At 39.2% G+C, this 20,915-nt stretch overlaps 2 protein-coding genes and 1 long non-coding RNA gene across 17 annotated transcripts in view; 2 read left to right on the forward strand and 1 right to left on the reverse strand.

Moving 5' to 3' along the window:
- The window catches only part of LOC108135750 (dystrophin), a 165,673-nt gene that overhangs the window by 130,300 nt on the left and 14,458 nt on the right, over positions 1 to 20,915 (reverse strand). For 11 of the 15 annotated variants that reach the window (XM_041709561.1, XM_041709560.1, XM_041709570.1 and 8 more), the window contains 12 exons: positions 17,391 to 17,545; positions 13,241 to 16,714; positions 12,857 to 13,171; positions 12,015 to 12,320; positions 11,352 to 11,854; positions 10,788 to 10,875; positions 8,361 to 9,404; positions 8,031 to 8,263; positions 7,333 to 7,494; positions 7,115 to 7,274; positions 4,872 to 4,967; positions 4,671 to 4,803 (listed from right to left, as the gene is read on the reverse strand). In XM_041709561.1, the coding sequence (XP_041565495.1) occupies positions 4,671 to 4,803; positions 4,872 to 4,967; positions 7,115 to 7,274; positions 7,333 to 7,494; positions 8,031 to 8,263; positions 8,361 to 9,404; positions 10,788 to 10,875; positions 11,352 to 11,854; positions 12,015 to 12,320; positions 12,857 to 13,171; positions 13,241 to 16,714; positions 17,391 to 17,545 (6,669 nt within the window). The remainder of the gene's footprint in view (positions 1 to 4,670; positions 4,804 to 4,871; positions 4,968 to 7,114; positions 7,275 to 7,332; positions 7,495 to 8,030; positions 8,264 to 8,360; positions 9,405 to 10,787; positions 10,876 to 11,351; positions 11,855 to 12,014; positions 12,321 to 12,856; positions 13,172 to 13,240; positions 16,715 to 17,390; positions 17,546 to 20,915) is intronic. The other 4 variants (XM_041709566.1, XM_041709565.1, XM_041709563.1 and 1 more) reach the window with 1 other exon arrangement.
- Positions 1,348 to 3,317, forward strand: LOC108135753. The gene is made up of 2 exons (XM_017256595.2): positions 1,348 to 1,850; positions 2,501 to 3,317. The coding sequence occupies exons 1-2, from the start codon at positions 1,479 to 1,481 to the stop codon at positions 3,065 to 3,067; spliced, it is 939 nt and encodes a 312-aa protein (XP_017112084.1). The 5' UTR covers positions 1,348 to 1,478; the 3' UTR covers positions 3,068 to 3,317.
- On the forward strand, positions 10,233 to 18,812 carry LOC108135754. Its single transcript, XR_001773926.2, has 3 exons — positions 10,233 to 10,609; positions 18,271 to 18,468; positions 18,518 to 18,812. It is a non-coding gene; the product is annotated as an uncharacterized LOC108135754 (long non-coding RNA).

Here is a 20,915-nt window from a genome sequence, read left to right on the forward strand (position 1 = left end):
GGGTGTTCTTTGTGCTGTGGCATTCACGAGCCAGGTGCAAAATGGTTGAAAATATCATATAAAATAAAATATAAATAAAACACACACAGAAAATGAAAAGCACTGATAACAGTCCCTCCATTTTTCTTCCTCTTCCACGCCCACTTCTACGGTTAAAAGTAAACGGGCTTTACCAGGAAAATGTCATAATTCATTAAAAGCCAAAGAAAGCGTGAAATTCTGGACTCGTTCTTTCCCATTCCTCCTTTCAGTTGTCACTCAACAGAGCCTCACTTCCTTCCTTTTTCATTATTTGGAGAAAGTCCAAAAATGACTTTAAGACAAACACAGTGACAACTTTGCGGAAAGGAAAGTCATTTTAAAGTTTTCATTTTAAGTGATGGATGACCTTGATGCGTTTTAATTTGTTGTTTATACTTTTGGGAAATTGTAACCGTTATTGTAAAATCACATTGTTATTTACCTTTAAGTTATTGGTTTCAACGCCATTAAATATTTTAGGAGTTTGTTTGTTTACTTCGGTTAACGACAGTCTTTAAATTCGGTTTGTTTACAGGGAAAGTTTTTAATTTAATATTTAAACGGTTACATTACGATTTAAGCTTTAAATGTTTTCGAAATTGTCCTTTGCTTTTAACTTCAAGTTAAAAGTATCACTAGGTTATTCTTCACTCCTTTTTTTAGGTATATATCCAATTATATTGTTACTATTGCTAACACAATTTTATTTTCACTTTAAAGAATTATTTACTTCCTTTCCGCTGAACGATTTGTTTTCAAATGTTTCCTTGTTTGCAACCAACAGCTGATTAAAACGGTCAAAAGGAAAAGCTACAAGGAACTTAAGGACGAGCGCATGGAAAGAGCTTCAGAAAAGCTTTACGTTCTAAATAACAAAACCTAAGCACATTTGTCTAGGTGCTTAGACAATAATTTATAATGTGGAAATTAATTTACATTACTCTAAGCACAAATCTATTTAAAATATAATAATGTCTTATTAAAATATAATTTTTAAGCTTATTAAATTATTTTAAATTTAAATAAGAAACTTGCTTTTTTTAACTAATTATTTTTGTTTGTACTGGCTTTTAGTAATTTGACAATGTTCTACATGATATCTACACGCTCATTGGTGCGACATCTATCGGAAAATAAAAATTATAAAATATCAACCAGCTTTTGTGCATAAGCATTGATCCAAAAATGGGATTTTAAATTGTACTTTACAAAATAATTTAATTAAAAAAAATAAAATTAAAACAATTCTATTGTATTTTAAATTTTATTTATATTATATTTTAATTTGCCCATCCTAGTCTTTTACTGTTTCCTGTCATTTTTTCGTAATTTTCACATGAAACAAAACTGGCACATATAAACGGAAACATTAAAAAAAAGGACACTCCCAACTACACATAACATAAAAAGATTTGGTTAAGTGCTGAAACACACTTAATTGACAGAACCCACATACAATGCAAACGTTGCAGGAACAGAGAAAGTCGCAGGAAGAAAATGGGTTACCTTCCTCTCCGAAGACAAAGAAATCGAGTATGGCAACTAAAAAGAAATTGAGCCCCGAGTTCCCAGCATTTAAGAACTTAAGCAAGTTGAAATTCAAAAACATTGATACGTTGCCGATCTCTGCCCGGGATTATGGACTGATGCGATCCAACAATAAGTCTTCGACGCCATATCCGCGCGCCGATCAAGGCGTCGATGCCTCTTTGCTAAAGGCTCGACTCAATATGCGACGTGCTTTCAAAGATTCCGCTAAGCAAGAGAGCCCAGCGGCCAGCAATCCTGACTCTCATCACTCTCAGTCTTCCACCATGGGCCATGCAAGGGTATGTTTAATACAAAATGTACAGACTTCTAAGACATCAAATTAAAATTAACAAACTTTGGCAAGCCCTTTCAGCTATTGCTAAAATAAATTATTACTTAAAACAAATGTATTTTGGTTTTTATGTATTTATGTTTAAAAACTGTAGAACCATAATTCTGCAGTAATAAAACATTACTACACCCAGAGAAATATCATGGTAAATCCAAATATTTTCACTATGAACTAAATATTTTCGGTACCCCGAGGGATTTTGTGTTTAAATCAAAGTGTGTTACACTTTCATTTTTATTTTTAAATATGAAAACATTTAGTTTTATATTAGAAAAAATTATAATCTACAGTTTTCCTATTATTAACCAATTAAATGTGTTTATAATTACATAATCATGTTTTTAAGTATGTTTATATTTTGAAAAACAATGTTACATTCAAATATTTTTACTATGGGGTTTTCTCTGGGTGTATGTATTCAAATCAATTGAAAAACATTGAAGCTATAAATGGTTTCATATATATTACTGTTAGATTGTAAGGGTTTTAAAATGATGGGTTACAGTAGCGGTTGTCTATATATTTTTTCTATTTTCCATGAATTCAATGCTTCGTACCTATTGAATGATAATAATTTTTTTTTTTATTTGCTGCAAGGCGTCGGTCACCGTTTTTCGTCACCAGTCGCTGACCAAAGATAATTTAAAGGAGATGCTGTCCATCGGCACCCCACATCCCGCGAAGGGCGTGGCACTGAGTGCCAGGCTACTGACCAGGCGTTTAACTGACATAAATGATCTGCTGAAGATGCGAGAGGAAGCTGTCCCGCAAAAGGAGGCCACTCCGGTGAGGTCAAGAAAGAAGAAAGTATCGATGCCGATGGTTACCGAAAACCGTGACGAGATTATTCCCGTCGAAAGCCGGCCACACGGAGAGCTGGTCAGCAAACGCATAAGCAGTCGGTTGACCCAACTCGATTACGATGCCTCGGTTACTTCGCAGAGCGAGGAATCCCTCGTGCCGCAGCTGAGTTTTGCGGAGCGACGGAGGATATTCCACGAGGGCGAGTTCACCATCGCAAGATATGGCCGCAAAATGAGCGATGTGATGATGGCCTCGACACCGCAGCAGCACCAGGTCATCGACAATAGTTTGCAGTTTGCCAAGAAGGCCAACGACGAGATCGAGAAGTATATGATTTCGCAGGGCATGGTTAAGGCATGATCAGATTACCATGACCCGCCAATTCAGCCGTCCACCTGAATTCTAAGCATGAAAAATCCGCCAACACTCGTCCTCACAAGGAATTCTTGTAGACTGGCTAGCAAGTTGGCCGAAGGATGCGAAACTAGACTAGTTGGAGCACCAAGATTTCGATGTGGTGTCGCAATTAATGGATTTATTTTCGACATTCTATTGTACAAAATTTTGGTCAACTTTATGTTTAACCACTTGACTCAATATACAGCATTTAAATTAAATTTGATTTTGATTTCTTTCTTTTTAGAGTGTGTTGAAATGTTATTAAGGAAAAGAATCCTGCAACTTATAATACATTTCGAATATAAAGTAAGTTTCTTAAACACAAAATTGGTGTTCCCCCTTGAACTTCAGCAAGTAGAAACCCCTGTTGCTGGCATGCGAAATATTCAACAACATATGTCTGCATCTGTTATGAAAACAAGCGTGAGGGAAAAAGCACCCACCTCCCATAGGGTAAGTCAACACCGAAAACATTCACATAAAATGTCAAAAGTGCCATTGACATGGCACATTTGGATGCTGACTGCCCTTTTTCCTATAAAAATATAAACAACAAAAAAAAAAACGGAAGTGGAGTAGGGTAAAATAAAAAAGGACAAGTATAGAAACTCTGTATTCCTAGTAATTAAAAACGTATAGATCAATGATAAACTTTTAACAGAAGAGATTTAAGCTTTTAAAACTTATCTTGTACAATTGCGCATCACAATTTGAACCACAAAATGTAAATCAATATATATCTCAACCATAAGGGCACAAAAACCAAACCAGAAACAAAAACAAAATTTACAATGCAGCTAAATAAAAACATGTACGTGCTGATTCAAGAGTTTCTGCGCTGTACAAACATACATTTGTTTCATGCTTTTCTGTTCGGGCAATGCTTTAATGCTTTGGCCAATGGCGAATGTAGAGAGGGTGAATGATTATTAAATTTCAATAATGAAAACATTTTTGTGTAGTAGGACTAAAATTTTAATTCAAATTATAATGGGTAACAAGAGCAATATTTAAAAAATTAAAATTCTTTTGTACCATTTACCAACAGTGGCATAAACAGAATTATTAATAGTAATTAAATAGCACCTGTTTTACAGATATAAGCACATAAACTATGCATTTCCGGAACGGAAATTTTGCTTTAAAAATGGTTTGAAATATAAGCCAGCTAATTTAACTAAATTACACGATTAAAAATAATAGTATAATTGCTTTAAACCTATTAATGATCTCTTATTAAATCCTTATGTTTGTTTTTAAGCTTGTGCAATAAACTCCAAACTCTGTAAATTGCCAAATTAAAATTCAATAAAATGACTTCTGCTAGGATAAACACCCTCAAATAGCCCTTAAACCTTAAGTTGGGACACTCGACCAAGTCAACTTTGACATCTTGTCTACATTTAGGCAGTCAACTCAAGCGTATAACAAACAATTCAAGGCAATCCAACTTGCCGACAATCAACAAGAGCATTACCACGCATTGGCCTAGGTTAGGATGCGATCCAGCTAAGCTAAGCTCTCGAAATAAAAACTATTACAAACAATTGAGGGGCAAGCTTACCCGACCGACAGCTGATGGTGGCGCCACTGGACGCATCTGCTCGCTCCTTGCCATTGGAAATTCGGGGGCCATTTCTCAGTTCCGTCAACGAGAGCTCAATGGAATCCGCATGAGCTATCAAATTGTTTTTGGTCTGCCAAAGGACAAGGAAAAGTTAGAGTTCAATTGAGTGGGAATGGAAACCGAAGTGTGTGGGCAAACCTTTTCAATTTCGTTCATCATGAGGGGCGTGACCTTCGGCATCTGAGCGTTTTTGCCAATGGCGCTGACAATTACCTGTAAATCGTCGTGCCGCTCCTGTAATAAACAAGGAATATATTTAAAAAACATGTAAGTAAATAAATTAAAATAAAATAAAATACAAAAAGATTTAACATTTTCTTGTCATTGCTCACTACAATTGTTATTTGTAATATTCATATTATTATTTTATAAACATAATGTCTTTAAACCCTTTTGCCACTTGTAATTCTTAAGATATCAAAATACTCTTATTAAATATTTCTTGGTTTGATACGAGAAACATGTATTAAAAATATTCAGCTAGTGTAAAATGTTAAGGAAAACTATATACATATTTCCTTAAAGTATGGAGTACGAATACATTTATGGAAAAAAGCATGTTCACGTTATTCAATAAAATTTGTATAAAGTTAATCAATGAATTTTCCCATTACTGAATCTCGACTGAAATTGGAATTCACTTAAAGTATTAAACGGAAACATACGAAAGTAGATATGTATAAAATGCATTCGATACTCTTGAGTTGCGGAAGGTGAACAATAAATGGCAGGTTTAAAGCGGAAACGGAAGCCGAACAGGCACATACACGAGTGAACAAAATGGCCACCGCTTGGGACAGGAGCAGCCAACGGCGATTGGAATTCAATTTCAACTACAATCATGCAGGTACCCTCTCTCCGGGAATGAAACAAATGAAGGTGCACGGCAGGAGTGGGCGTGGGTATATGGGCGTGGACGTGGCTGGGGGTAAAATACCCTACCACCTTGGCGTTGGCGGCGTTTGTCAACCAACAAAATTGCATTTATGGGTCGTCAACGCAGCGCGATGCAAACTGTTGCAGTTGCAGCTGACGGTCCGGTCCGGTTTTTGCTGCCGAATTTTTCGTTCGCGCCAAACTGAGTTTTCCGCAAATTTACAATCAATCACCGCGTCAACAAAGAAATGCACACACATCAAAGTATGAAAAGATTTTAAAGCTCTGCAACCGCTGTGCAAACGAGACGGTACGCGACTGAAGTGGCGCAAACAAAAAATATAGAAAAATGAAAACATTGGCCCTCATTTCGCCGGCAAAGAGCAGAATTTACATGTTGGCCCCTCTTCGAAATTAGTTTATAACATTTTCCTTTTTCCCCCCAAAATGATGCTCTCTTTTTGTCTCTGCCCCTCTCAGGCAGCTCAAAATGTTTTCGATTTTATTTTTTTTCTGCTTTTTAAGAATCGCTGGCGTTTGTCGCCATGCTCGCTGGTGCCATAAAACCAAACAAAAAAAAACGGAATAAATAAAATAAAAAAATAAACAACAAATGATTGCAGTGATTAATGACTCTGTCGTCTAGGGATGGAACTTGTTGAAAATGCTAGATTTATCATATGCTGCTCAGGCGCGAGCACAAAAAGTGCAGTTTTTTACTAGTTGTGTTGTAAATGTGTCAGCTTTCCAAATAAAATAATTTTTACAAAATTTTCTCCACTTTTAGTCTTTAAAACATGGTGAAAAAATTTCCAGCAATTATAAATATTTATTTATTTACAACTTTTGTAATAACTTTTCGTTTTACATTAAAAATCATAATTAACTATATATTAAAATTTGAAAGGGAAATCTAAATTTAAACTAAATAAAAGAAAACATTTGATTCCTATTCGAAATGACACATTTCATTAAAACTGTTCATGTTTCAATTCATCATAAAATTGTGAAGAACTATGTTTATAATTTAATAGAACATGACAACCATCCTCTGTTCCAACCCTTCAAACAGACAGCATCATCAAAAAAGTGCAACAAAAAATCTCTTAAGATCGCTCTTACTCCTACGATCTCTTTTGACCCACTAAACACTACGATCAGTCTTCGCCACCCAACTGCACACAGATGTGTAACTGTGTCAGCTGTGTTTATTTTTGGGTCTTCTAATGGACCCATTTAGCCATTGTGGCCACTGCCTATACATACATACATATATGCATCAAAATTCTCAAGAGGGCAATTAACTTGCGGCAAATAATACAAACGAATATCGTCGATAGATGTGACGTCTTTTAGAAATGTATCCAAGATAATGAGTAATTGCAGCGATTAAATAAAAATGGTTTAATTGTAGTTTCGCACAGGTTATTTAGTTTTAATTTACGACAAAGTCTAGATCTTGGCAACGTGCATGTGGCATTTTGCCAGATTTTGATGGCACTTACATTAATATCCTCCATGCGCTTCTCAAGATCACTGCTCGACTTCAGATCGACGTTCTTTTCTATCAGAACATTAATGCGACGCAGGCCCTTGGTGACGAGTTCCTCGATATTCACGCTGTCCAAGGGAGGAGCTGGTGCCCCACTTCCCGATGTCTTGGATCTACGGTGAATAATCTCATTGATAAATGTTGAGAAATACATTGAGTTTAGTCGTATACCTGGCTTGCTGTACTTCCCGAAACTGTTCTCGCAATATAATCTGAGTGCGCATCACCAGACGAGATATACTACCCTGCTTTCCATGGGTTTCCAGTACCAAAGAGTCTCCCTGGGATATTAAAGTAGCTGCATCTGGAGCTATTAGCAGCCGGAGATCCTCCCTGAAATAATTTTGCAACATTTCTGTAGAAACAATGTCTAACTATTTAAAATATGTATATTTAAAACAGTGACCTTTTTCTCATCTTCGTGATAATTTGCCAGTGTGAAATTTAAGATTTATTTGATATTAAAAGCTCACTAAAGGTTACAATTTACAACCCAGATGGAGGATGCGTTTTTAGAGTGACCATAGGTATAATTTTGGTTATTATGAAGTATGACCTTACCATTACCATTTCCAACAGTTCCTTTGAAATAGTTTTTTTTTAAATCTGCCAAAATAAAATTGGAAAACGTCTTTGTGTGAAAACTATATCTTATCTATACATTACTGACTCAACGGGTGACCTTTTTCTCAACTTCATGCTAATTTGCGAATGTTATATTTAACGATTTTTTTAATATTAAAAGCTCACCAAAATGGAGAACGCGTTTTCAGAGTGTATTTTTTTATGAACCAGTATGACCTTATTTGAGTATTTCATAACCAGTCCTGACAACTCGTTCTTAAATTAGAAATTAAAAAATATCTTACGCTTCGCTTTCGTGACACTGTTCGATCTTGGCTTTCGTCAGTTTCAATTTGTAGATCATCTGCTTGGCCTGCTTATCGAACTCCCGGACACGATCATCCAGATTCTGTGGTTGCTGTTCACTTAGCGGACTCTTGAGCGTTACGTTTGAATCATCCGAAGGAGAAGGCATTGAGTCGAGGACTTTGCTCAAGAAGGGGTTTGGCTTTTTTGTCGAGGGCGTCTCAATGCGACTCTGTGGGGATACATCAAAAAGTATGTTGCAAGTTAAAAGAAATTAACAAACACTGTTAGATAAAATAAATATTTTGCGGGGTATTCAACCAAATTACCGTATCACTATCGGAGTCAATGGTTGGTGTCATTTCCAGCGAGAAACGCGGTATATCCTCGTCGTCGGAAAATACGAGAGGCTCAGCATCGAAACCGGATTCTTTGTCGGGACTATAGAAACTATCGCGACCGGGTGATTCGGGTTCCAGGGCCTCCAATTCCGGCTGGAGTTGGCGCCATCGTTTCGGTTTGGGGACTTGAGTTGTTCGCGGACTATCCGGTGTTTTGGGTTCCTCTTCCTCGGAATCACGCAGGATATCCCGCTCATTGGCCACGCGTTTGCGTTTCTCATCGAAGGAGATTCGATGTTTCTCTACTCTCAAGAAGGGGGTGCTCGTATTTTCTGTTGAAGGACGCAGTATATCCTCGTCCTGTTCCGCCGAATCTTCATCATTATCCGAGACCTTGGGCAGTGGCGAATCGCTCAAGGAGTGCTTGCTCTTCGTCCGTCGCACTTCTTTGCCCTGGCTATCAACCCTAACCGAAGAATCGGAATCCTCCGAAAGATCTACGATCTGTACCGTCTCCACATATTCGGGTACAAATGGTTCCACACTCTCCAGGATATTGACGGTGTCCACGATTTCACCCTGCTGCGGCTCGAAGTCGATGTTTTGCACCGACATCTTGTCGTTTTGGATATTTTTCACCTTAATCTCCACAACTTGGGCGGGCGAACTGGGGGCCTTTCGTTTGCTTTTCGCCGGTTTGGGTGGTGGAGTTTTGGATAATTTGTCGGGATTAAGGGAAATCTGTGAGAACAGATTACTAGACTCGGCCAGACGGAATGTTTGGGGTGGCAGCAGATCCGGCAATACTTGGTCTCCGCCAACAGCCTCCGTGGAGTTATCCACACCTTTGGTGGGAGACTCCGAGGTACTGGTGTTGCTGGATGAGGGGGACTCCCCTGACTGGGGTGTCCTGGCACGACGTTGTCGCACCGTATCGCTGACAACAACTATTTCCGTGTCGTCATTCGGCGGTAAGCTCGTATTTCGCGCGGCAAGCGTTGTGGCTTCATTGAATCGCGTTTTCAACACATCCTGCACAATAAATGCATAGTTCGGTATAAATTACAAAACTCTATAACAAATGCATTTCTGCAAGCCCATGAAGCCTCTTCTTATATAGGTATTTTTACATTTAGGTACAAGTCTCCATTAAAAAAGCAGTGGCCATTTATTAGCGTTGGTTGGTGGTGAGCGGTGGCTTTGGTGGATTTATTTTTATTTTTTTTTTATTTATTTTTTTGTTTTTGGTGGTAGTGGTGGTGGTGAGCGGTTGATTGGAAGGATTACGTTTTTATGTTGTTTTTTTGGGATACATGGTTTGGACATTTGACGCAGCCACAACCAATCGAACGCCACAACAACAATTAGAAGGGGGAATCAAGTATAAAACTCTAAACATTAAAAATTGGAAGCGTGAAAATGACACCAAAGTTAGACCCCGTAGAGCTCTAGTGATACGGTGATTTCTCGATATTTTTTTTATATTTATAATTATGGTTTTTTTTTTTTTACTGGGGTGATATGGTAGATTTGATGGTTTGGCATTTACCAATATAGATAAATGTTGTTGGTTCTGGATTAGCTTTTGGTGGAAAGATTAATTAATGGTTTATGAAATTGGCAAAATAATAACAATAATGGGTTGAGTAAATTAAGTATGAGTAAAGGATTATAGAGTAGTAGCAGTTGGTAGTGCGAAGCTAAATTAAAACATTCATGAGCATAAAATTATTTAAACATTTAAAAGTTAGACCAGCTGATATTAAAATACAAGACATTTTACTTTATTTTTATAATTTAAGGTTTATAGTTTTCTTATTTGTATAAGTATTTTATATTGAGAAAATACTGATAAAATTTTAATAAAATAGCAACTTCTTGTGAGTTTAAAATTTAGTAGTTGTTATAATTTTAGTCCTATTTTTTCAAGCAATTTCCAATATATTTTCACCTTTTCTCTATTTATAGAAATCTTACACCCATTTCATTTGCTCTTGCTGTCGATTACGATTTAAAATTTAAATCATGTCGCATTAAATCAAACTGTGCATTCCGATAAATCAAATGATGTCGAACCAATGATGTGAAACAGAAGGAGTAAAAGCAGAAGGAATCTGCAAACCCAATTCCATTTGCTTTGAGCCGGGCCAAAAGGTGTCCGAGAAGAATCACCCTCAACGGGTATAGAAATGGGAATGGGAAGTGTGAGGCGGGTCGGATGTAAAGCGAAATGTGAGGTAAGCAAATAAAGACACAAAACGAATGAAAAGCAAAAACTGGAACCCGATAGCAACCACAGAAGCAGTGAAAATGGAGTGAACAGAGCATGTATTATGTACAGGTGGAAAGGATGTTGGAAAGCGGAAGGAGAAGCTTGGCGTAATTAAGAGGATTTGTTTGCTTGCTCCAACTCACCACGACAATTGCAATTACTTGCTGCTGCAATTTCTCAATTTCCGGATTCGAGGGCACATTTATCTCCTTCAGGTCATGCTCCATTGCCCTGCAATAGTATTGTGATTACTACGTGAAGAAATAGTTTACGATTTACGAGCAACTTGAACATAATAAGGCTTAATGGTTTTGCTTATATGTTTTTTAAACTGCAATTTATATCTGGTTCGCACGTAATAATAAAAGGAACCATTTTATATATAAGAACATGATACAAAAATAATTAGACTGAAGGATGCCACAGAAATCATTAGTGTTTTAAAAACACTTTAGAAGGTGACACTAAAAAATGAAAATAAATCCGCCAGATTTACAGATTGTTCCATACTCTAACACACCTTTTAAACTAGTTTTAAACTCTAGTGATTTCTGTGACACCCACAATAAGTCATTTTAAAAAGATTGTGTTCTTATAAGTTCAGAACACAACTCTTGAGATGATAAGTAATGGGATAATATTTTGGAAAACTAACTGCAGTATTTTCTTAATGTCAGTTTGTTTAAATCCCTTAACACGAAACGTACTTGAGAGTTTCCAGGGAAATGTTGTCTAGATTTTGCAGGGTGGCCTTCATTTCGGTGAGACGCTTGATGATGTCAGCACTGGTCAGTTTGTGGTAAGTGGCTTTTAAGCCATCGATTCTCTGCCGCGTCTCGACCATGCAACTTTGGTCACAGGACTTGCTGTACTCGTTGTACTGGTCCTCGCACCGTCGCAGCACATCCTCGAACTCCAGGAGTATGGAGTTCCTATCGTGCACCTCCTGTGGCGACTCAAAGCGTCGAATCAGGGTATCCGCCGAGTCGAAACACTCCTCCAACTGCCTCGCTAATGTGAGCAGACTCTCCAGGAACGCCTTCGACTGGGTCACATTCTCTCCGAGGGCATTGTACAGGTGCTTCAACGCATCAATCCGCTGGCTCAGCTGCTTTGGCGATTTTGTGTACCTGTCCTCGCAAACCCTGCGACCGGTTTTGATAGTGCTCTCGATTTCCGCCTTTATCTCCGACAGTGTGCGATAAATTTGCTGTGGTTTGGGCGAAAAGAAGAGACTATTAAAGAGTATACAAAAATATTGGATTATGTCTTTCATGAGTTAAGAAACTTCACCATTTAATCAGACAGTAAACTATATTTAATGTTTAGTATAGAGTATATTTAAAATTACTATGAGAGCTTATACGAACCAGACACTTTTGATATTGGGCCTGAACAGTATTCGGTCCGGCAGATGCGACATCTAGAACCAGGGTGGATCGCTCCACATTCCGCAGGTCACCATAGGCCCGATTTAAGCGGGACTCGTAGGCGGGTTGTGGAGCGGTGCACTTGCTTAGCTTTGCCTGGCAAGCCTTGAACCTCAACTCCATCAGATTGAGCTGCTCTTGGAGGCGATTGGCTGCCCCACTTTTGCCATTTCTCGTGTGCTCATCTATCAGTTCGCTGATCTCCTTAAAGTTTTTCTCATTGGCCACAAACTCTCGAGCCAAGCGCTATGATAGAGGAACAAATATTTTAGATATTAACGCAATAATTAAGGGCACTCGGTAAACTAGAATTTTACAAAAACTGTTTAATTTTTAAATATTTCAAAAGTTAGAACTTTGAGAATATTTTGTTGATTAGTATTATATTTTTGATGGTATTTTAAATTTCACAACCGGTTTTGAAGATAACGTATGGTTTATTGGTCTCATAGTGATAATTCTTTAAGACATTTTTTCTCGAATCTATATTTTAATGCATGACGTTATAAGAAAACAAAAACTATTCATCAGAATTGTGTCAAAAGCCCGTACCTCAACAATTTGTGTGCACTGTTTACTTCTCATATTTTATGTCCGAGGAAGAAAAAATTTACTTTTGGTTTTTAAACTTAAAAACCCGTAATTTTTTTTAGCATTGTCAAGGGCAATCTTTTAAAATAAAAATAATAGTTTTTACATTTTCAAAAATGTTTTTTCGCATTTAATTAGTTATAAACCTACTTTCGAATTTGAAATGTGGATGATTTTCATTATAGTTTTACCTGGAAATCCTCCGGCAGATCCTCGATGGTCACATCGTTTTCCAAATGCTCGCTGAGTGTCTCGTCCACCCGGGTGAGCCACGCCTCGAATTGCACGATGCACTTCTCGGACTGCTCCGCCTCGCTGACCTTTTGCTCCAGGAGCTCGGTGCGCTTCTTGGCCTGCTGCTGGAGCTGCGTCCACCGCTGGGCGATGTCATCGATGTCCCGGCGCATGGAGTCGGCCATGAATTCGTTGTCAATTAGCTCGTTGCCAATTTCCTGAATCTTCTCCAGCCATTCCTCAGAGTGCGAGCGCAGAACGTTCTCCAGATCCTGAAGAAAAAAACCAGCATTAATGGGATTAAACATGCAATATAGTGAAGATGTGTGCACACGACTCACATCAAGTTCCTCCATGATCTCCTCGGCGTCTGCTGCATTCTCTGGCGTGTTGCGTATCTTGTTCTCCAACTTGTCCAGGTAACCCGTCTCGCTAACCATGAACTTCTTGAACTCCCCCAGCTGCGTTGATATATGCTCGAGCAGAGCTGTCTTCGCATAAACCAGCTCGGTGACCTCCGTCCATCTGGCATTGATGCGTGTGAATTGCTTGGCCAGCGATCCATACCGCGATTCCCTATCCTTATCATGAAGTTCATCCATTTGGAGCAGCAACTCGCCGCCCAGTTCGTTGAGCTCCCTAAACTGTGTGGTTTCCTTTTCGCAGGTTTCCTTTAGAGTCTGGAAGCGACACTTGCTCTGGAACAGCTCGTTGGAGTTACCTATATCGTCAATTCCCGATTTGGGTGTATTGCTCTCCAAATCGGTAAGCCACTGATCAGTTTTCTGGAGTCTCTGCTGGATGAGATCTATTTGGGATTGGAGGGCCGTCTGCTGTTGCTTCTTCTCCCGATGAACCTGCTCCACTTGATCGTATAGAGTGTTCAGTGCCCTAATCTGCGATTGTAGGGACTCCTTTTGGGCAGGCTCCGCCTCTTTTATCAGGATTTCACTGAAATTTCGTGCACTTATCACATCGATCTCTAGCTTCCGAAGATCTTGACTACTGGCACTTTCAGCTCCATTCAACTTTGTATCCGCTGCGCTCCGCAAAACAGCTATAATGGCATTGTATTCCGCTGCAAAGTGGTTTAGATTTTCAATAGCTGTGGTTTGCTTGATCACACGCTCATTTAGCTGCTCTGGAAGTCTGTTCCAAGTGGTTTGTAGCTCTTCGCCCATCAGGTGTTTTGGTATATTATCATAGGTTGGTCGGAGGGACTCCAGTTCATCTACCAATTGGTTGAGCAAATACTGCTGTTTTTGCATGACTTCCAGATTGGAGACGCGCACCTTTTGGTTGGACACTTTGGCCACGAAATCTTGAAGTTGTTTTAGTTGCCTGGAAAGACTCTCGCCTCCTCTTTGCTGAATGAGCGCCTGCAAGGCCTGCTTCATGTCGTGCCAACTGTCGTAGAATAGGCCGAAATCTTGCTTCCATTCCAGCAACTGATCATCCAATTCTTCGGTGGTTGTTTTGGCCTCCGAAATCTCAGATGCCAGTGATTCCATGTGGCTCAAGCGTTGCTCTAGTTCCTTGCCACTGGCTGAACCAGCGTGTTGCTTATACCAATCTCTGGAATCAGCCAGGACTAATTTGAATCCTGTCAGGCTGTTGTAATACTTTTCCTTGGCCAACAGCGTTTGGCTTTCGCTTTGTTGGCTTGCTAGTTTCTGAGCCAAAACCGCATATCTTTGCTCCAGCTGCTTGATGTGCGTTTCCTCGAGGAGAAGGTTCCTCGAAGGATCCTCCAGCTCACAGACTTCATAGAGTTTCTTGAGTTCCGGTAAACTACCACTACGTCGGGTATTTTCCGCCTGAAGTTCCCTGAGTAAATCACACTGTTGCCGCAGACTTTGCCTTTGTAACTGCTGCAACTTTTGCTCAACTTCTTGGACGTAGGCAAAGTGTTCTATAATGTGATTTTCCAGGGCATAAAAATTGTCAGCATTTCTCAGTTTTCGCTTTTTGCTGGCCAAATCGTGTTCCTCTTCATCTTCGGGAGCCTCCTCCTCCTCACCAAAACGAATGATCATCTGGTAATCCACCCAGCCTTCAGGTCGCACCACGCGACTATCATCGTAACTGGCACGATCTCGTCCGAAATTAAAGCCCTTGGTTTCGATGCGTACCGTTTGCACTTCAACGATCTGTTTCAATGCATCCAGGCGATCTTCGTAGCTCTCCAGCTGGATCAGAACCCGTTCGCCCTTATCATCGCCATCCTGCAATGTGGCAGCCACCATTTGTCGCAGATCTATCAGATATCTCTGTAGCTCGAGCAGATCCTTGGCACAGTAGTTTAGCTCGTTAATACGCTGGGTAATACCACCCACGTCTGTCACATCTCTGCTCTCCATCAGCTTGAGATCTTGCTCGCGGGCATCCAACCACCTGGAGATACACTTATACTGCTGCAGTTTCTCGGTTCGCAGATCGCTCCACTTCACAACATGCGACCATCTTTCTCCCAGAGCACTCAAACGATCTTCTAGATCATTGAAGTTGCCAGAGGTGTCGTTTACAATAACCACCATACTACTCAAACTATCCACCAGTTCTTGCTGTTCACTTAAGTCGGCCTTGAGTTTGCGAGCCTCAAGCAGTTGCTTTTCAGCTTCTCCTAGTGTTGGTCCTATATCGCTCATGTGGGAAATGCGATCCTCAACGCTGGTAAGAAACTGTCGAAGCTGTTCGAGTTTTTGCTTCTGAAACTCAGCCAAACGCATTAGGATCTTGGCTTGGACATCCAGAGCTCGCAGTCTCAAAGTCTCCCAACGTTCGTTGAGCAGCACCATTTGTTGCCTCACCTCGTTCTGATCCTCCTGACTTAAGCCAGCTCCTGCCTTTTGGGATTCGTTGATGAGGTTGCTACCCTCTTCCAGAGCCTCGCCCACGTACTCCTGATGTTCGGTTAGTTTAAGCATGAAGCTTTCGTTTTCGTGAAACTGCAGTTTGGCAGTCTGGAAGTCCTGGGGATCGGGCAGATCCTGTGAGAGCAGCTGCTCATCTTCCAGTAGGAGGGTGAGAACGGCCTCGAGAGCTGTCTGATAGCCACTGATCTCCACACTGGCATTGGTGGCTGTGCTCAAGGGGCGCATGGAGTGGCAGTGAGTTTTCAGTTCTGCCGAAGATCTTTGCTCCATGCTGCCAGCACTATCTGAAGTGTAAAGCCCCAAACTGGCACGATCACTGTCCAGTGGCACCTCATCCAAGTCGGTAATGCTGGTGCAGGGCACTCGCCCCGGATCCTGATCCTGTTCGTGTTCCTGTTCCTGATCCTGCTCCCTTGTCCTCATGGATTCCATGGCATGGTAAAGACACATCACATACATCTGTATCGATTTGTTGTCAGGCTTGTGGGTATGCACATCCTCGGCATCCAACAGTTTCTCAATTTTGAAATGTCGGTGTGCCAAATCGAAGGCCAAGTGTAGTCTTTGCAGTGCATGTTGCTGCAGAGCTGCCTGCAGATTCAGCTCCTCAACGTGCGCATCCAGGATCATGAGGAAGGCTCGTCCATCGGACCACGAATTGGAGAAATCACTGAGTTGCAGGCCATGCGGTTCCGTATATTGGCGGGCCCAAGCCAACAGGGATTTCTCCACCCCGTTGCTCGAATGACTCTTGACTAGATGCTGCCCATTGAACTCCAGCGCTATTAGCCAGATGAGGCCAAGGGTCAGCTTGGCATTGCCACCCACTATGTCATCACTGGAGATGTTCACCAACTTAACACCATGCTGCTGGATCACAGTGATCACCTTGTTCAGATTGTTGATATGGTGCACTCGCATGCGACCCTTTTCGGGTTTCTAATTTACGAAAAAATAATGAGACAATTGATTAAAGCATGAGGAAGGAATATAAACTTAAATTTTTTTTGATTTGTTAATGTGTTCATAGAGATGGTGAGAGTATATGTATTATCTAATCGGTTTATTCCAATAATTGTTAATTTATAAGGTTTTCCAGGGATTTACTTATTTGAAAATGAATATTTTAGTTTTAGTTTTAGAATTTAAATCTTAACAAGTAAAGCTTAGATGCATAACGTGATATCCTGAATTTCTTTTAAAGTATGTGTTTAAGTATATAATTAAATACTTTTAAAGTAAAGCTTAGAATACTTAAATTAAAATTCTAAAATACCAATTATTTTATTAAGTAGTAGGTAAATAACTGGATTTAAAGTCCATGTAACCGCAAAAATCACAACAAACTAAAAAAAAAGCAAAAACATTTGGTATTTTTGATACACTTGTGTATTAGTTGCAGTGAGCCCATCCTAGCTATTTCAATCTAGTTCTTTAACATTTAGGTTTAACATATAGAAAGTTATAATTTCAGATGGTCAAATTTTCGTTATACTAATCCAATAAACATTAATATTATATATAAGGGCATTTCTCAGGTTAACTTCACAACTCTTAACTGTAATAAATCTCTTGAACACATTTTAATCATTAATCATAAGTGATCTATACTGACCAGTTGTGTTTGTGTTAGAGTGCTGAGCAGGGCCAACAATCGATGTCCGTCCCGCAGGTCCAAAAACAAATCCTTCACTGGTGTGCACTGGGTATCGATGAGATGTGAATTGATCCATTTCGTGAATGTTTTCTTCTGTATGTGCTGTCGTTCATCTAGAGCAGACAAAAAAATAAAGCAAAAAAAAACGGAGAAATGCTTAGATCCATTAGAGCCAAAATAGTTGCCAACTTTCTTTAGTTAACCTCGAGCCAAGTCGGCCGGCTTTAGTGCAAGATTGTAGGCCATCGCCAAGACCCAACCCAAAGTGTCTTTGGAACGCCAGTTTGGAATTCAGACTCGAGTCTTGTCGGTCGCAAGGGCCCAACCCAAAACGCAGCTCTGTGCAGTCCAACTTTGCTAATGAACTGCAACCAAACGTGCCAAATCACTCGCTCGAAATCAATTAGCGGAGACGTCGCTTGCAATTTTCCGACTCGATCGCGGAGAGCCGAGAGTCAGTCAGCATTTAAGTTCGGACTACACATAGAGGAATATCCATCATAAATCGATTTCAATTCGACCATTTTTCAAATTAATTTCATAGAAAATATTATGATTTTACTATGGCTAAAAAATATTCTAACACTCTGTTTTGTCAAGGACATACGCTCAAATACCATTGTCAAATAGCTAAAATTCCAAATTGTCGTGTTCAAAGTAAAAAAAAACAGATAGGTTTTAACAACAAAAGTGAATAAATATGACAAACTTCATATGAAAAATCAAACAATGTAGAGAAGAGTTATATCATCAAAAAACTTTAGTTCTGATTGTGATCAAATTTTAAGACCACTTAAATGAAAATAAAATCGGTCTATTATTAATAAATTTTTTTCAGTGTGCAAGATTTGTATATACCACCTTCTTGTTTGCGTCATTTGCCTGTTTTGTGTGAAGCCGCAGCTCACTCTGGCCGAAAGCAGTTTGGATCGCTCTTTAGAAGAAGTCTCTGATTGATGGCCGTCTTGGGCAGACAATTATATAAATTGGCAGCGGCTTGCGTGTAATTACTGATCGATTTTTGTTCTTTTCGGTGGTAAGTAATTACGGCTATGTTGGACTTGATTTGACTTGCTTTTTCCAAGTTATATGCAAATTGACAGGTGAACTGGGCTTTGAAAATCTTGACAACTCACGGAATGCATGGAAAGCTCAACTATGTCACGCTGCGAACAACTTTCTGAGCCGATTACTGTAATTAACTTGTTCTAATCGGTTTGGACTAGGTGATGAGGCCAAACTCAAAGTGTGTGGCGAGTTAAGCTAATTAAAACTTATGTAAGCGGATAATCAGCGGGTTTCAAGTGCACAAAATGTTTGCTGCTATAAGTGATGCCAAAAATTTAAATTTATTTTGACAATATATCTCTTTACAGTCTATTTATTAAAGATAGAATTTAACTATTATATAAGTCGTTTAAATCTTATAATAAAGTAAAACTGACAGGTGACATGACATTGTAAAAATACAAGTAAAAGCTCCGTTTGCGATTTATAACTTTAAAATTTTGTTGATAAATTATAGCTTCCCGGAAATGATTTATATAATTCATAAGATAGACAAGCCTTGTTTATATTCAAGACCTAGAATTCGTAATTTGCCAACTGAAATAATTCATTACCAATTCAAAGAGAAGCACTGCCATCCAAACATGGGCATTCCATTTCGGAAGACATAACTCATCTCTTTCGGGGTGGCAAATAGGAATAGTAAGCCTCTGGCAAAGACGCAAGGAGGCACTCAAGACATCGCCGCATTCGCTCTCAATGCGCAATTTAATTGCCATATAAATGAAGGACAGCTAGTGCCTCCCCGGAGACTAATTGCCGAGCGGGACTAACGCAGCACACAATATTGATCGATGTGGCAAGTCACGATGCTGCTGCTGCTGCTGCTGCTGCTGCTGCCGCCGCCGATGGTTACGACAAACTGTTGCATGTGACCCACAAATGAGGCCAACTGTGAAATGGGCACCAAGGCAAAGGACCCAGCAAAATTGAGCCTACTAGAAAATGGCCCCTGACGATGCCACACGTACGATTGCCGCCAGTCATTCAACAGAGAAAGCGAATTCTCTGGGAATACTTGCGGAGCAGTTGTCCCCTCCCAGGCCAATTTCGACAGCCACCCGCTGATAATTAAATGAAATTTCATTAATTGAGCTTTAGACTCTTTGCATTCATTAACTACACACTCTCCCAAGTGTCGATGCTGTGCAAAACCAAATGGAACTGCTACAATTGAAAATGACTATGCTGGGATGGAAGAAGCGCACCACTAATGGGGGGCTTCAAATAAATTAAATATTTTACAACAAAACCATTAAAATCCAATTTTAAAACACAGTAGCCTTAAAAGCCTGGTTTTCAAGCTACAGAAATTGCTTCCAAAACAAAACAAAAAAGTACATTAAAATTGTGCACAAAAATCTTTTTACATGGAGTTGTTTTGTTTTGTGAGAAATTTTGTTAGTATTTTAAGTTTTACTTTAAGTTTCTACTTTGAAAAGTACAAATTTACACTAATTTGGTGTTTAATATTAAACATTTTAGCTTTACCCCTTCAATGTACGCCACTGGTCTGTGCAATTAAATAAATTTAGCTTTAGCATAGATAGCTGCAACATCATCAGCTTTGAACAGCAGCATCATCGTAGCCATCAACATTTTCCAACTCCGAACGGCAGCCACATTTTCAGTGTCAATTACTGCAATTTCGTTGGAGTCCCCCTCCCAAAACCCTCTCCAGTTGCAATTGGAAATGCAGTTTTAGCATTTCTTTTTGTTTACCAGGAAGTATACTTATGAATATGTGCTGATGACCATCTCCTCTCTGCCATAATCCCCCGACAAACAGTTGGCCCAATGCCTGCTATTAGGCAGCATCGTTTTGTGTGCTGTGTTTGTTTTGCCAAAGTTGTTTGCAAATTGTTTTTCCCGGAAAACTCTTTCATAGCTGGTTCACCTAAAGTCTTGTCTCCCGCTACTGTTGCTGTGGATTGTTTTTTTATTGACTGTTTGCACTTGGCAATGGGAACCAAACAAATTTAAAAATTCAAATTTTTTGGGAAAATAAAAAAGGAAACCGCTATTCGAATTGTGTTTCCTTGCGAAAAGTTTTTAAAAACCTTTGGTACAACTTTTTGAGGAGAATTACACAATTTTATAATACCAATTGAAAACTAAGTTGCATGATTTAAGCAAAACAATAAAAATCAGAAAGAAGCAGTAATACATCCAGTTAAATTTGTTGTCCTTATGCAAATCTCCTACAAAAATCAATATAAACATGTAAAAGATAAATTATTTCTTATATTTATGACCTTGGTATACAAAACAATCAAACGAAATTTGCAATTCACAATTTGGTCGATTTTTGTTTAACTTTTTTTCCGACCGATTATTTCAATGTTGTTAGGTTTCGAGGCAAATTTATTGCAAATTGAAAAACCAAGCAAAACAGAAATATTGTGTGCTGACTCG

Source organism: Drosophila elegans, unplaced genomic scaffold (assembly GCF_018152505.1).
Source record: "Drosophila elegans isolate 14027-0461.03 unplaced genomic scaffold, ASM1815250v1 contig_476, whole genome shotgun sequence".
Lineage (NCBI taxonomy): Eukaryota > Metazoa > Arthropoda > Insecta > Diptera > Drosophilidae > Drosophila > Drosophila elegans.

What these genes read in the sequence shown, in the direction of transcription:
- LOC108135753 (XM_017256595.2), top strand. Translation starts at nt 1,479, where the DNA reads ATGCAAACGTTGCAGGAACAGAGAAAGTCGCAGGAAGAAAATGGGTTA. An exon ending in CCACCATGGGCCATGCAAGG is followed by an intron (nt 1,851 to 2,500) that starts GTATGTTTAATA and finishes ATTTGCTGCAAG; the next exon opens with GCGTCGGTCACCGTTTTTCG.